Source organism: Triplophysa rosa, linkage group LG5 (genome assembly GCF_024868665.1).
Source record: "Triplophysa rosa linkage group LG5, Trosa_1v2, whole genome shotgun sequence".
NCBI classification, from domain to species: domain Eukaryota; kingdom Metazoa; phylum Chordata; class Actinopteri; order Cypriniformes; family Nemacheilidae; genus Triplophysa; species Triplophysa rosa.
Window position 1 is genome coordinate 4,824,331 of NC_079894.1, and position 12,527 is coordinate 4,836,857.

The 12,527-nt window shown below is 38.5% G+C and overlaps 1 protein-coding gene across 3 annotated transcripts; it reads right to left on the minus strand.

The window, feature by feature from the left end:
- Nucleotides 1–867: 867 nt before the first annotated feature.
- Nucleotides 868–12,317, minus strand: kif2c (kinesin family member 2C). Of its 3 annotated transcripts, XM_057332886.1 has the most exons (22): nucleotides 12,140–12,317; nucleotides 11,777–11,871; nucleotides 11,546–11,665; nucleotides 10,447–10,504; nucleotides 10,305–10,337; nucleotides 9,825–9,956; nucleotides 9,636–9,740; nucleotides 7,628–7,725; nucleotides 7,420–7,515; nucleotides 7,283–7,337; nucleotides 7,043–7,205; nucleotides 6,839–6,929; nucleotides 6,698–6,761; nucleotides 6,530–6,621; nucleotides 6,150–6,292; nucleotides 5,853–6,057; nucleotides 5,617–5,727; nucleotides 5,424–5,491; nucleotides 5,110–5,203; nucleotides 4,216–4,281; nucleotides 2,029–2,122; nucleotides 868–1,072 (listed from the first exon to the last, which is right to left on the minus strand). In XM_057332886.1, exons 1-22 carry the CDS (start codon nucleotides 12,198–12,200, stop codon nucleotides 1,002–1,004), a joined length of 2,115 nt encoding a protein of 704 aa, XP_057188869.1. In that variant the 5' UTR covers nucleotides 12,201–12,317; the 3' UTR covers nucleotides 868–1,001. The 3 variants fall into 3 exon arrangements, with proteins under 3 accessions (XP_057188869.1, XP_057188870.1, XP_057188871.1); XM_057332887.1 differs by lacking the exon at nucleotides 10,305–10,337; XM_057332888.1 differs by lacking the exon at nucleotides 9,636–9,740.
- Between the last annotated feature and the right edge of the window lie 210 nt (nucleotides 12,318–12,527).

Below are 12,527 nucleotides of genomic sequence, written 5' to 3' on the forward strand. Positions count from 1 at the left end.
GGGAACTGAGCAATGGCAACTGCCAATTATCACCACGGAGAAAATATTCATGTGGACAGCTGGAATTCAGAGTGGAGAGTCAAACAGACTCCGAGCCAACACATACAAGGATTCTGCTCACATGAAACACATTTGCAAATCAAAAATTCCCTTCAAAAGTTCCTGTAGGTTTTGTGTCTTTCTTGAATTGGTGGATAACTGAATTGAAAGGGGCAGGTCTGTAGCAGGCGATACTGGCTAGTTATTACCAAGAGAAAAACAGAACCACAATGCAGCACGAAGTCTACACTACTTAAGTATTATAAACAACTTAACTCTCGAGGTCTTTAGAATGTTTTCCTAGAAGGAAAGTAAATCTGCAATACCCTAATAACATGAATATTACAACAGGCTAAAATAGTAAAAAGGAAATTATTTAAGAGACCCAAATTCAAGTTCTATTACTCAATTAGTGAAAATACAAACCACTGCTATGCGAGTTTTAAAATTGGGTGGGGTGGTTGGCATATACCACTCAGAGCTTATGGAGATGTGGGGCCACACATTTACAAGCTATTTTTTCATCATTGGGGTACACTGTTCACTGTAATCCGTTTATTAGACCATTGATTTGTCATGTGTCAGCTTGTGCTTACAGGGCAAGTGTGTACAGCGATTGGGGATTGCACACAGTGAGGGTTTGAGGTCTATGCTGTTGGGGGCATTAGGAGTAATGGGAAGGGTGATTGGTATGAGGCTGTGTGGCATCAGCAACAAAAAACAGAGTTCATAAGTAGAGATATGAAATGTGAGAGGCACATGTTGAAAAAAATCACAATGTGCAATAAGGTACAAGTGATTCATCAAGAAAACGGATACATTTTAAAATGTGATTTACATGAGAACCTTTATTTAGTAAACAAAGAAACATAACACTACAGAACTTACAAACAAACAAACAAACAAACACACACACATAAAAATGATTTTTTTTAGTTTGAGAGTTTTTTCTCAGCTGAATCTCAGACCAGTTTGGGTGACATCCTGACCATCTGTTCTGCTTCAATGGCTGATCTCAAAGCCTGGTAAGATTCTACAACAAGGAAAAGAAAAACTATTTCAATGTTTAGCAGAAAATAGCAAGCTGTTCTCAATGCCGTTTCAAACCCACACAGTTTTTGACGCTCGGTCAACTCAATCAGTATGTAAACTCGGGGGTGAATGTTAGAGCGAGGGTTTAATGTAAGCTAACATTAGCTGTGTCTCATGTAAGAGGCTGCACACTCCCAAGATCATACATTTGATGGAAACATACGTCACAGAGGCAGTCTTCAAAACAAGCAACCATCAATGCATCATTCAGTACAAATACAGCCTTTGAATGCAAACCTTTCATTGGTTCAATGTAACAATTTTTTGCATCACACAAATCCTTTATCTTTTTGCAGTGTATGCATTGTCATAACCGAAGTAAAATGACCTTCTAACTCAGACTCAAGTGTTACACTTTCAAAGTAACCATTATGTGCTTCATTTCATACATCACCTACAGAGAATGTGAAGCTGACGTCACGCCGCCATATTGGGAGGATAATACTCCACTGCTATTATTGTTTTGATATGTACAGTTACTTGTTTTGTTTGATATATGGAGAAATCGAAAGTGAAAGAACCATGTGCTTTTCCTGAACGACTCTGCGTAATGCTATTGCAGTTTTTTAACACAGCAAGACCGACCACCACAGTTATATTTCCTAATCAAACACGAAAAACAAAACACTGCATTGAACGCACTAGCAGCCATCCTCCCAACGTGGCGTGACGTCGATTTACAAGCTCTATATGCCCTAAAAAGGCCATCTCAAAGTGAAGTTAATTCTACATTGAGGACACTTGGTATACAACACCCTACAGGACCCAGCCTACCCTATCAGCAGCAGCTTCTGAAAAGTTAGATGCCGATAAACATTAAATATGAGAGTTGATGCACAAGCTTAATTCAAAACTTAAAACACCACATGTGTGTCTGTTTGGATTAAAATGAAATACCTTGCAGTTTCCCCATGAACGCATCAATTTCTGGAAGACTTTTTACAATATCAAATGAAGGATATTGCATGGACTGGACAATCTCATTGCAACCCTGGAAAAGAAACAGATGAAAATCTAATAACGACTGAAGGAAAATAAACAGAGCCCTTTAAGCAGTAGTTAAAAGGAAATTTTGCTTTAAGCAATGCATTCAAGGATTAACAAAGGACAATTCTGTAAAAAATGGAATAATGACAAAGCCCCCACACAAACACAAAGCATTGCGTTTCCTGATATTGTAAGCAGCCATTTTGCTGAGTGTTTTGCCACTCAAAGGAGTGTTTACTTTTGGCGAGTTCACGTGGGAAAGTGATGTCACGTGCATACCCTCTATAAATTTAATAGTGTAGCACACGTGGGATTCAGTTTGTCAGGTGCATTAGACAGAGCAGTGTTTGTGTGAATTTTACTGCAGTTTACTATAGTAAATACTATAGAATACTGCAGTAATTTATGTGGACAAATATACCTTAGAAAAGAACTTAGAAAGATGAAAAAAATAGGTAAATAGGTAAACAAAAAATGATATGGCCCTAATTTATCCATCTGTAGCCCATGTAACATTAAATGTCATTTGTCCGTTACCTGTCTATTCACGTGATGAACTGCACTTGCATTATTTTTTTTAATGATAACAAAAGACGTTTAATACTTTTCAGCAATGGTTTCATTTTAAAAATACTAATAAAAATACTGTTACAAGTATATACACAAGTCTGATTCGGCACGTGAATGACAGTGTATTTTAAAAAAGAAAATAGTAAGAGTTGCACGTTTCCTTGAGTTGTATTGTTATGTATCCTTCAAATACAGTGGTATTTTTCATAATGCTGTGGAAATGCCTTCACACAATATCAACCCCTGTGTAGCTGCGGTTGTACAGAAAGCTATTATCATTAGACCTTTTCAAACCAGACAATGGACCGTTCGACCACCGAGTCCAGCAGTGTCCACCAAATTATTAGTTAGTGCGCATCATTGTTCACGCTAATTATTTATATTTTCTCATAACCTGCAACATTGTGCACCTATAACATGCACTTCTGTCATTAAAACATAGCATGCCACATGAAAAGTGATCAAGCACATCCACTATATATATATATAAGTCACGCATGCATATAGCCCATTCATAAAAGAGAGATACAGCTGTACGATTATTTCCGGAAAAAGATGAGCTTCTGGAGTTCCGCAGGGGGGACGGAACTACAGCACGAGCACACAACACATCATCGCAATAATCCCTTTGTTTTTTTACATTATGCACGTATGCGCCGATTGCCAAAAAAAACATAGACCTATGACTTAGTTTGACTTACCGCGTGCAGTTCATGTCTGGCATCTTTTAGCGCTATCAGTTTTAAACGATCTCCAAATCCAACGTTATTTCCACAGTTTATATAACATTAATCAACGAAATGCTGTGAACAAACAAACACACCTCAGCTTCCCTCACTATCGCAAGAGTAACAAACGGCAGCTGCACAGCCAATGTTGATGCAGCGCAGCCAATCTTGATAAGTGGGTCTTCCTATCGCTCGTCGGTTGGCGCGTGGATGGGCTATTTCTTTCACCTTGCCGTGGGCATGCTTTTACGGGAGAGTTACCCAATAAAAGGAATAGGATCCTTGTTACGAAACAGGGCTCCAGACTTATAAAAAACTTTCCGAAACAATTTGGAGTACATCGAGCACAGAAATACTGTGTCATACGTCCAACTCGTTTTTTTAACAAGTCGACCATGTTAAGCCAGCACGTTTAACAGTGTAAAGAAGTCTGAATGCATGAAATAGCATGTTACCCCATCTTTAAGTGTTTATCTCCATTAATAATAATAAGAGTGAAATATTTATTGTAACTGTGTAGATCAAAATGAAAGCAGAGTTTAAAATCCTTCATTCTTCCTACTTCCTAAATCCTACTTCATTACTTTTTTTACTTTTTCATTACTCCAGGAAAAAGAGTGCGTACGCACAGTCAAGAGCATCTGTACGGTTTACACATATTTACACAAAGATTTGTTTTATAAATTCCGATATGTGCGTGGAAAACAGCATAGGCACATTTCTATGCCCATTTTGTGCATACGCCTCGTTTATACATCAGGCCCCTTGGTGAGTACATGACAGATCTAAAGCTACAGACCTTGAGTTCTTCATAAAACTTTTCCTCCATCTCAGACACGGCCTCGAATGTTGGAAGAACAGACTCCTGAAACATTATGTACACTTTTTTAAAAGCACTTATATAATATTATCTCAATATAACATTTTTTGAAATGGACTCATTCCAAACAAATATGATCAGGCTTATTAAATGACCGACACTAAGAGCGCTTTTCCACCATCGCGCCGAACCGTTCTGAGCACAATCTGAAACGGTTACAGTTATGTTTCCACGTGAACCTGGTTTGACATGGCACGATCACAAACTGTACTTGGCTCTGTTAGACAACCGTGCTGAATCGTGCTAATGAATGCGCGCAGAGGCGTTATAGCTCAGTCTCTTGCGTTACCAAGGCATTGAGTGACGCATTTGTGTTTACATTCGAAAAATTTCCATTATCAGCCCTGCGGTGGAAAATGAAACCATTTACGTACCGGCTGGCATGGATCGGCACAGAGTGGAATGATTAAGCACAGAGAACGATTCGGCGCGATGGTGGAAAAGCGCTCTAATTTTCCTTATAAAAAAAATAAATATTGCGGCCGGCGGTTTTCCGGACAGGGATTATTTTAAAACAGGACTAGGCCTTAATTAAATGAGGACATTTAAGTAGATTTTACAAACATGCCTGCCTTTTGAGACAAAACAATGGCACTGATGTATTTTAGGATATGCAGTATGTCACTGGTAACTGTTTTCAGTTTAGATAGCTCTAACATTTAATTTAGTCTAGGACTAGTCTTAAGCCTTATCTGGGAAACTGCCTCAAAGATTATATTTATGATCATTATACTTTGCCATATTTAATTATCAGCCATTTCAGAATTTTATGACCATAGCTTGAAACCAATTGCATATGTATTATTCACTCACCTCCTCTGAATAGTTTCCCTCCTCTAATGAAAGTTCAAGGTTTGTACCATTCGCCGCGGAAGCTCCCTTAGACACTCCATTCAATTCTTTCACCCTGTCAACACCAAAACAAATCTGACTGTAACACCCAAACAAACCACCAGAGGGCCTCCTCAGTCAACCAAAAGCAAATCTTGAAGGAAGCAAATGGATCTTTTTTTGTTCCTTTTGCATCAGCAGTTTGACAAAACTCCAAAATAGTAAAATAGTGGCCATACCAAAGTTAAGTAAAAACATTGTCGTTTACGTCAAGGATATATAGAAAATAACTGCACCTGTTTGCATAGCGTAGTGTGTTCAAAGTGTATTCACAGGAGCTCATGCCCGGTGAGATCATTGCAATCTAAAACAGGCAAAAACGCACAAACAAAATAAATGTCACAGTACATGATGGTATCGAGTCAAACGTTTAATGAAGAGTGAACAAAATCACAAATAAACATTGGCACAATCTAATGTCACTCTTACCATACAGGTCCTGGAGTTTTCCCCAATGAAGGAATCTCTAAGCACCTGTGTGAGTTTACTCATCCTGAATGGGATGTGCTCGTTGTTGTGACCCAGAGACCGGATGCATTCCTGAGGACGCACACAATACATAACCATAAATGATTACGTTTTATGTTGCCAGTTATTTGCATTTATAAACACATTAGATATCTGCTTGTCTGCAATGGCATTGGCAGTAAAGGAAAGGACAGCACCTTCAAAGCCAGCAGGCTGCGGTTGATCTCCGCAGTCTCCACTATAGTGTGCCGATCGTTACTGCTGACATCAGTGCCACGCTCATTCCCTGCAAGATCCACCAGAGAAAACTTCCCGTGAAGGAAATTCCGCCGCCTCAGGATTACTTGCAACACCGCATGTGACCGTGACGAGCTAGAGTTGGCAAACGTCTGGCCAGACGTTCTGGAAGAAAGTTCCAGAAACAGGTTTGACATCATTTCTAATGATTAACAGCGCAAGGCATGACAAAAGTAGAACTACAGTTCTTTGCATACCTGCATGCACTTCCCCGCTCGACCATCTTAATGACATTATCAACAGATGACACCGGCACTTCTTGCAGGCCGACGACATTGACCTGCTGCTTGTCATCCTCCAAAACACGTAGCATTGCTTTCTTATTCAGCAAATCGAACACCTGCACAGTGGGCAGAAACGGTTTAGCATCATGCCCGAGCAAGTACTCAAAGCTCACAACCACTATCTGAAACCAGATCAGCAGAAAATCAAATCATAACATTACAACATTTGTTCAATTGAGCATAGAGTGTATTAACCGTTAGAGGTTTATTTGCTCTTAAACAAACGAAAGCCAACAGACAGCTGTTTGACAAGACGCCATGTTGCATTTCGGTAACACAATATATGTTCAAACCTTGCCATTGTAGATCTCAAAAAACGTCACGTATGGGCAAAGGTCCATATCGGCATACCGCTTTTGCCTCAGGAGGGTAAATACATCCTGGGCTGTGAGGCAGATAGATTTATACGTGAGCGAATAAACAGAACACTACGTACAAGTACGTTTGATAGTCACAATCACCTGCCAGGGCGTAGATCCCTTTAGAGCTATTTTGAGTTTTGCCAGAGAAGTCTCCACCCATTGTCTGTGAATTGAATGTATATTGTGTGAAAAACCTCAGAATATTTTTAGAAAATGTTCAAGTAAATGTAAATCACTTACATGGGTTTTTCCGCTACCTGTCTGACCGTATGCAAAGCAAGTCGCCATACCCCCTTCAAATATGGTCTTAACCAGAGGTTTAGCAGTGAACCTAAAAATCCAATTCGTAAACATCTAATTAAATAAAAGAGTGGATTGGATTCATAATACACATGAATCTTTTCACCAATCATTTTAAACAAGGGTTGTCTTGAATGACTCTACCTGTAAACCAGGTCATTGGAGACATCGTCGTCGAATGAGTAATCAAAATGAAACGGCTGATTCTCCAGGTATTTGGTCAGGTCCACTTTCTGCTTAGGTTCATGTAACAGCAGGGCTCCATTACCAGGGATGGTCACCACATCAATCTCTTTCTTGGCCAGCTCTGAACACAAACACTCAGTGAAATAAGATGCTCAAGGAAACAATTCAATTCAATCAAGAAACAACTCAAGATCCTACCTTTTTTATTCAGTGGCCGTTTGCGAACACAGACACATATTTTTTGAGGTTTCACCTAACAGATGCATGTTGGATTAGAATACTTGTTGTAGGTTTCTAAGGATTTTCAGAAATACTGTACATGCTCATTTACTCACCGGATCAGACAAAGACATGGGCACTTTCTCCAGGGTCTCTCTGTATTCCTCAATCATCTGGTGAAACTGTTTGTTAGGGCGACACGCATTTCCAAACTAGCAGTAAGATAGTCGATACAGAAAAAAAAATGTTAATCTTTTCGTGAAAACAAAATGTGACATTAGGTGATTGTGCATTTATGAGTGTGATATCTGGATGAATCCGTACCTTTCCTTTTTTCTGTGTTTCAGGGATTTTTGCTACCGACAACCGTTTGTTTGCCACCTTGCCACTGTTCATCTCAGAGACCTGAGACACGCGATGGCCTAAAAGATTTCAAAAGATACATTTTTTGTATTAATGACGATCTGTCAAATCAGAGATCACTTAGATTACATGCTCAAATTATGTAGTTACGAATTCTGGAAATTACTAGGGAGGGATACACCATTTTCCTAATACCGCTGTAATAAGGAACAGATAGGAAAAGGAATAGTTATCCATTCACAACACTGAGACATAAACGTTTGGATAGTGTGATTCTCATGAAATCTTTGATTCCAAGATTGAAACAAGATATTTATAAAAATACTTGCATCAACAAATTTCCTATTTAGGCATTAAAAACAAGCTCTGACATGTTTAAAAGCATCAATTTAAAACCTTTACCATATTTTTGAAAAAATTTTTATAACAAGATCTTCAAAATCTCATTACCATAACAATCTAAAAATGTCAATACCATAGAATGTTTTGCTAAAAAAAAAAAAAAAAAAAAAAAAAAAAAAAAAAAAAAAAAAAAAAAAAAAAAGAGAAGCCATAATGCCTTAGCAAGTTCTTATTCATCATACATAATTACACATTATTAATGAATGTATTTTTATGGAAAATTAGGAAATGTCATTTTTCTTAAATGTGGAAAAACACCTGTGATAATCAATAGTAGAGAATATTAAACTTAACTAGAGCAATATAAAGAAACTTACATATACAAACGTGCAAGTATACTATACATTATACAAATATCATATGTCTGATTTTAATCTTAACTGTTCATTTTTAATTCTTGTATAAAAATTAGGGCTGTCAACGGATTAATTGCATCCAGAATAAAAGTTTGTGCTTACATAATATATGTTGGTGTACTGTGCATATTAATTTTGTATTTATAAACAAAAACATTTATATAAATTGATGTATTTATTTATATTTAGTACCAATCATTTAAAGGATATATAAACGTTTATTAATTTTTACATTTTTCTTAAAGGGGTCATATGGCACAATACGTGTTTTTCTGTCTTTGGAAGTTGCCCATGCATGTATTAGACACGTAAAATTGCAAAAATTAAAGTGTCTGAACAAAAGATGCATTCTATCTAAAAGCGAATGCTCACCCAGACCTGCCTGAAACGCCTCGTGTAACCACACCCCCCACAAATCCACCTCAGTTCGTGGTATGATTTGACTAAGACCGCCCAAATGTATACGCAAGTAAGATGGGCGTACCTGTCAGTATAATTGCTTTAGAACCTGATGTTCCAAATATGGTAAGAGGCGTTACATTTCCGACACACGCAGTATTCGACCAATCCCTACTGGTTAACTGGCCAATCATAGCACACCTCGCTTTTCAGAGCGATGAGCTTTGTAAAAATTCTGCACGTTTCAGAGAGGCGGGGCAAAGAGGAGATACAAACATGCACGGTATGTGGAAAATACAGCAGGTTTTTTTAAACCTTAAACAGTGTATACACATTGCATTACATCTAAAACAAACGATAATATTTGTTTTAGCCGCGTCATATGACCCCTTTAAATATATGCATGTATGTGTATGCATTTATGAATACAAAATGTATATGCACAGTACACAGACATATATTATGTAAACACAAACTTTTATTCTGGATGCGATTAATCGTTTGACAGCCCCAATAAAAATATATCCCTTTAACTGATGGGCCCCCGATGCCAATTCAACATGCTGAATCGGCCAAGCTGCTGCCAACAAGGTCCAACTATTACCAACAGTATGGAACACACCACAAAAACTGGCCTGACACTGTTGGTGTTTCCCCGGCTAAATCATAAGACCAGCACTGGTGCCTAAAAGTAATCCAGCCTTTGGTGAAACTGGGACCAGTGAATTATGCTTGCAAATGTTACCAGTTACATATTCAATGAATATAAAAATTACATCCATAATGTCTGACAAACCCAGAACAGTACATACTTGGTGGACCCGTGGGAGCACATTTGGAAGCCTCACTCTCACATATAGCCTCAGCAGTTGGTAATAGAGGAGATGCTGGCTTTGAAACAAGTCGCCTCTGGGAGCCTGCCAATCCACCAACATCAGTTTTATAGCAATGCAAAACGACCTGATCGCATCTCTGAACATCATGCAGCTGTAAAGGCACACCTGAAGGTTTAGGGATTGTAGATGAGGGAAGATCTTGAGACAGACTGTCCTCTGCAGTTGTGACCGAGTCCGCAGAGGGAGGGGCAGGATGACGGAAAAAGCACGTCTGACGTGTGGTCATCCTTCTGGAAGCTAAAAAGGGAACATTATGATTCTTTATGAATTATGCAGTGTTGTTAGATCATTTTCAAGCAATGTGATTGAATTATGATTTATATCTATACAACTACGGAGTAGATTTTAAAAAGCTAAAATGGACAATAAATCTCAAGGTAATTATTTATACACAATTTACAAGCTATATAGAATAAGAGACACCTCGGGACAGATTGCTGTAAGAGGATAAGCTGCACAATAGAGAAACATGTGGAAGTGGAAAGAGACACCCGATTAACCCCAATGATACCAGTCATAACTATTACAATCATTTGTGAGAGTGATTGGGTCACGACATGAAGAAAACATGCACTTCATGCAAACCTGGCTGTTCAGATGCACAGTCCTGAGAAGTAGCTTCAAATGGGAAATACATCATAAGGTTACTGTATAATGTCAACTAGGAATTTGAGATGTTCCTACTGGGAGTTCATTGGTACTGGGAACAATGTAGTACTTAACGTACCTTCTGATGGTGCAGGTAATCTCGATGACCTCAGAGGAATTTCAGATGCTCTGGTATTCTGAAAATAAAAGATATAATATTTGTATGTGGTTAGATAGATCACATCAGACTTTAGTGCATGCATCATAGTTACAAAGAAAGACTGAACAAATGAGTGATTTTACAAAGAATAAATGCATATCTGTGAAAACAGTATTGGAATGTCACTTGTCTTATATGGCTTTCCTGATTTTGCCAAGTAAGCGGTGTTCTTGGGTCAACGTCATTGTTGATGCTGCAACAACTTTCCAATCAACCAATCAGATTTAAGGAGTTAGTTGACAGTTACAACACAACCAGCGTTTTGTTTTGTTAAAACCTATTGTTTCCTCTGATTTTAAAGGGGTCATATGACACGGCTAGAACAAATATTATCGTTTGTTTTAGATGTAATGCAATGTGTGTGTATACACCATTTAAGGCGCAGATGTTTTACAAAGCTCATCGCTCTTAAAAACGAGGTGTGCTATGATTGGCCAGTTTACCAGTGTGTGACAGAAATGTAAAGCCTCTTACCATATTTGGAACATCAGGTTCCAAAGCAATTGTACTGACAGGTACGCCCACCTTTCTTGCGTATACATTTGGGTGGTCTTAGTCAAATCATACCACGAACTGAGCGAGCATTCGCTTTTAGACAGAATGCATCTTTTGTTCCGACACTTTAATTTTTGCAATTGTACATGTCTAATACATGCATGGGCTACTTATAACACACCAAAGACACAGAAAACACGTATTCGCGCCATATGATCCCTTTAAGGAAAAACTTAGGAATATGGTTTTTCAACAAAACGTTGACCCAAGAAAATCTCTCACCTGGCAAACCCAGAATGAGCTTCTTATATACATCATGACTTCAGCGCCATAGTGAGGAATCTAGAATCTATATTTCCAGTGTCTCCAAACACTTTCTTGGAGTCACACTTATGGTAGCGTTAATACAGAAATATCATTGTAGAGTCTTGCTACACTGTGTAAACCGATCACATTTTCTCACTTGCAAACTGACAGTGCAGAGTCAATTCTTGAGATCATATTTGAAAAACAAAGAACTGACTTTTGTCACAGGTACAGGCACAGGGACAGGGACAGGTACAGGGACAGGCACTTCTTGACGGCATGGCTGGAGGTGTTGCATAAGGTCAGAATTGAGTTGTTTAAGTTCATCCAGGTCAACCTAGGGGACAATCGACCCATTAACCTTGATAACAATGACAACATCTCTGGTTATATAATACCAAAAACATCATAATACTGCTGTGTAAACCAACATAAATCTATAGCAAACCTCTTTTCCTTTGGTCAATCCATTCTCAGCCCATTCCACACTCACTGAGGATTTAGTGACATTGCTAGTTTTCACGGTGGCACTGTGTATTCTCCCTGTATTGACAGAGAAGAGACATAAACAATAAATAACTCATGTCAAAGAGGTGACATAGGGTAGTGATGCTTTAACTTACCTCAAAGAAATGACTAAAACAGATTTATGCGATTCTCTTTATTTAGCTTTTTGTGCAACTTCACCGAGCTTGTGACAGAATCACTTCATTGAGAGCAATTGCAATTACACACTAGCAGACATAGGTTAACTTTGATCTGATATCAGCCAAAAGCAAAAGATTAGCTTCTTAGCAAACAAGCATCTTACCATCACTACGACTTATATTGACGGCAAGCCCAACGAGCAGTTTCGACAATGCGGGATCCATCTTAAGTTGTTGTTTTGCGAAAATAGCGTCTTTAAATCTTTGAAATGAAAAGTAGTGTTTTTCGCCGTCAAATTTTGCCTCTGTAAATCGCAATAAATTCAACCGCCTTACTTTCAAAAACCGTCAGCGGAAGTTATTGGGTTGTTTGAGAAGGAGGTGCTTCGTCTAGTCCAATCGGAGCGCTGCGAAAATGACTGACATTTCAATTCATCAATCAGAGCCGAGCGTCGTCACACGCTGTTCCACCACGTTGCACCAAGCTAGCCTGGAACAAACTTGATGTCCTGGTAAACTTGACATAAATAATTTACATAAAACGCGGGTTAT

What these genes read in the sequence shown, in the direction of transcription:
- kif2c (XM_057332886.1), bottom strand. Translation starts at nt 12,200, where the DNA reads ATGGATCCCGCATTGTCGAAACTGCTCGTTGGGCTTGCCGTCAATATA. An exon ending in GATTGACCAAAGGAAAAGAG is followed by an intron (nt 11,666 to 11,776) that starts GTTTGCTATAGA and finishes ATTGTCCCCTAG; the next exon opens with GTTGACCTGGATGAACTTAA. An exon ending in AAAACTCCAGGACCTGTATG is followed by an intron (nt 5,492 to 5,616) that starts GTAAGAGTGACA and finishes TGCCTGTTTTAG; the next exon opens with ATTGCAATGATCTCACCGGG.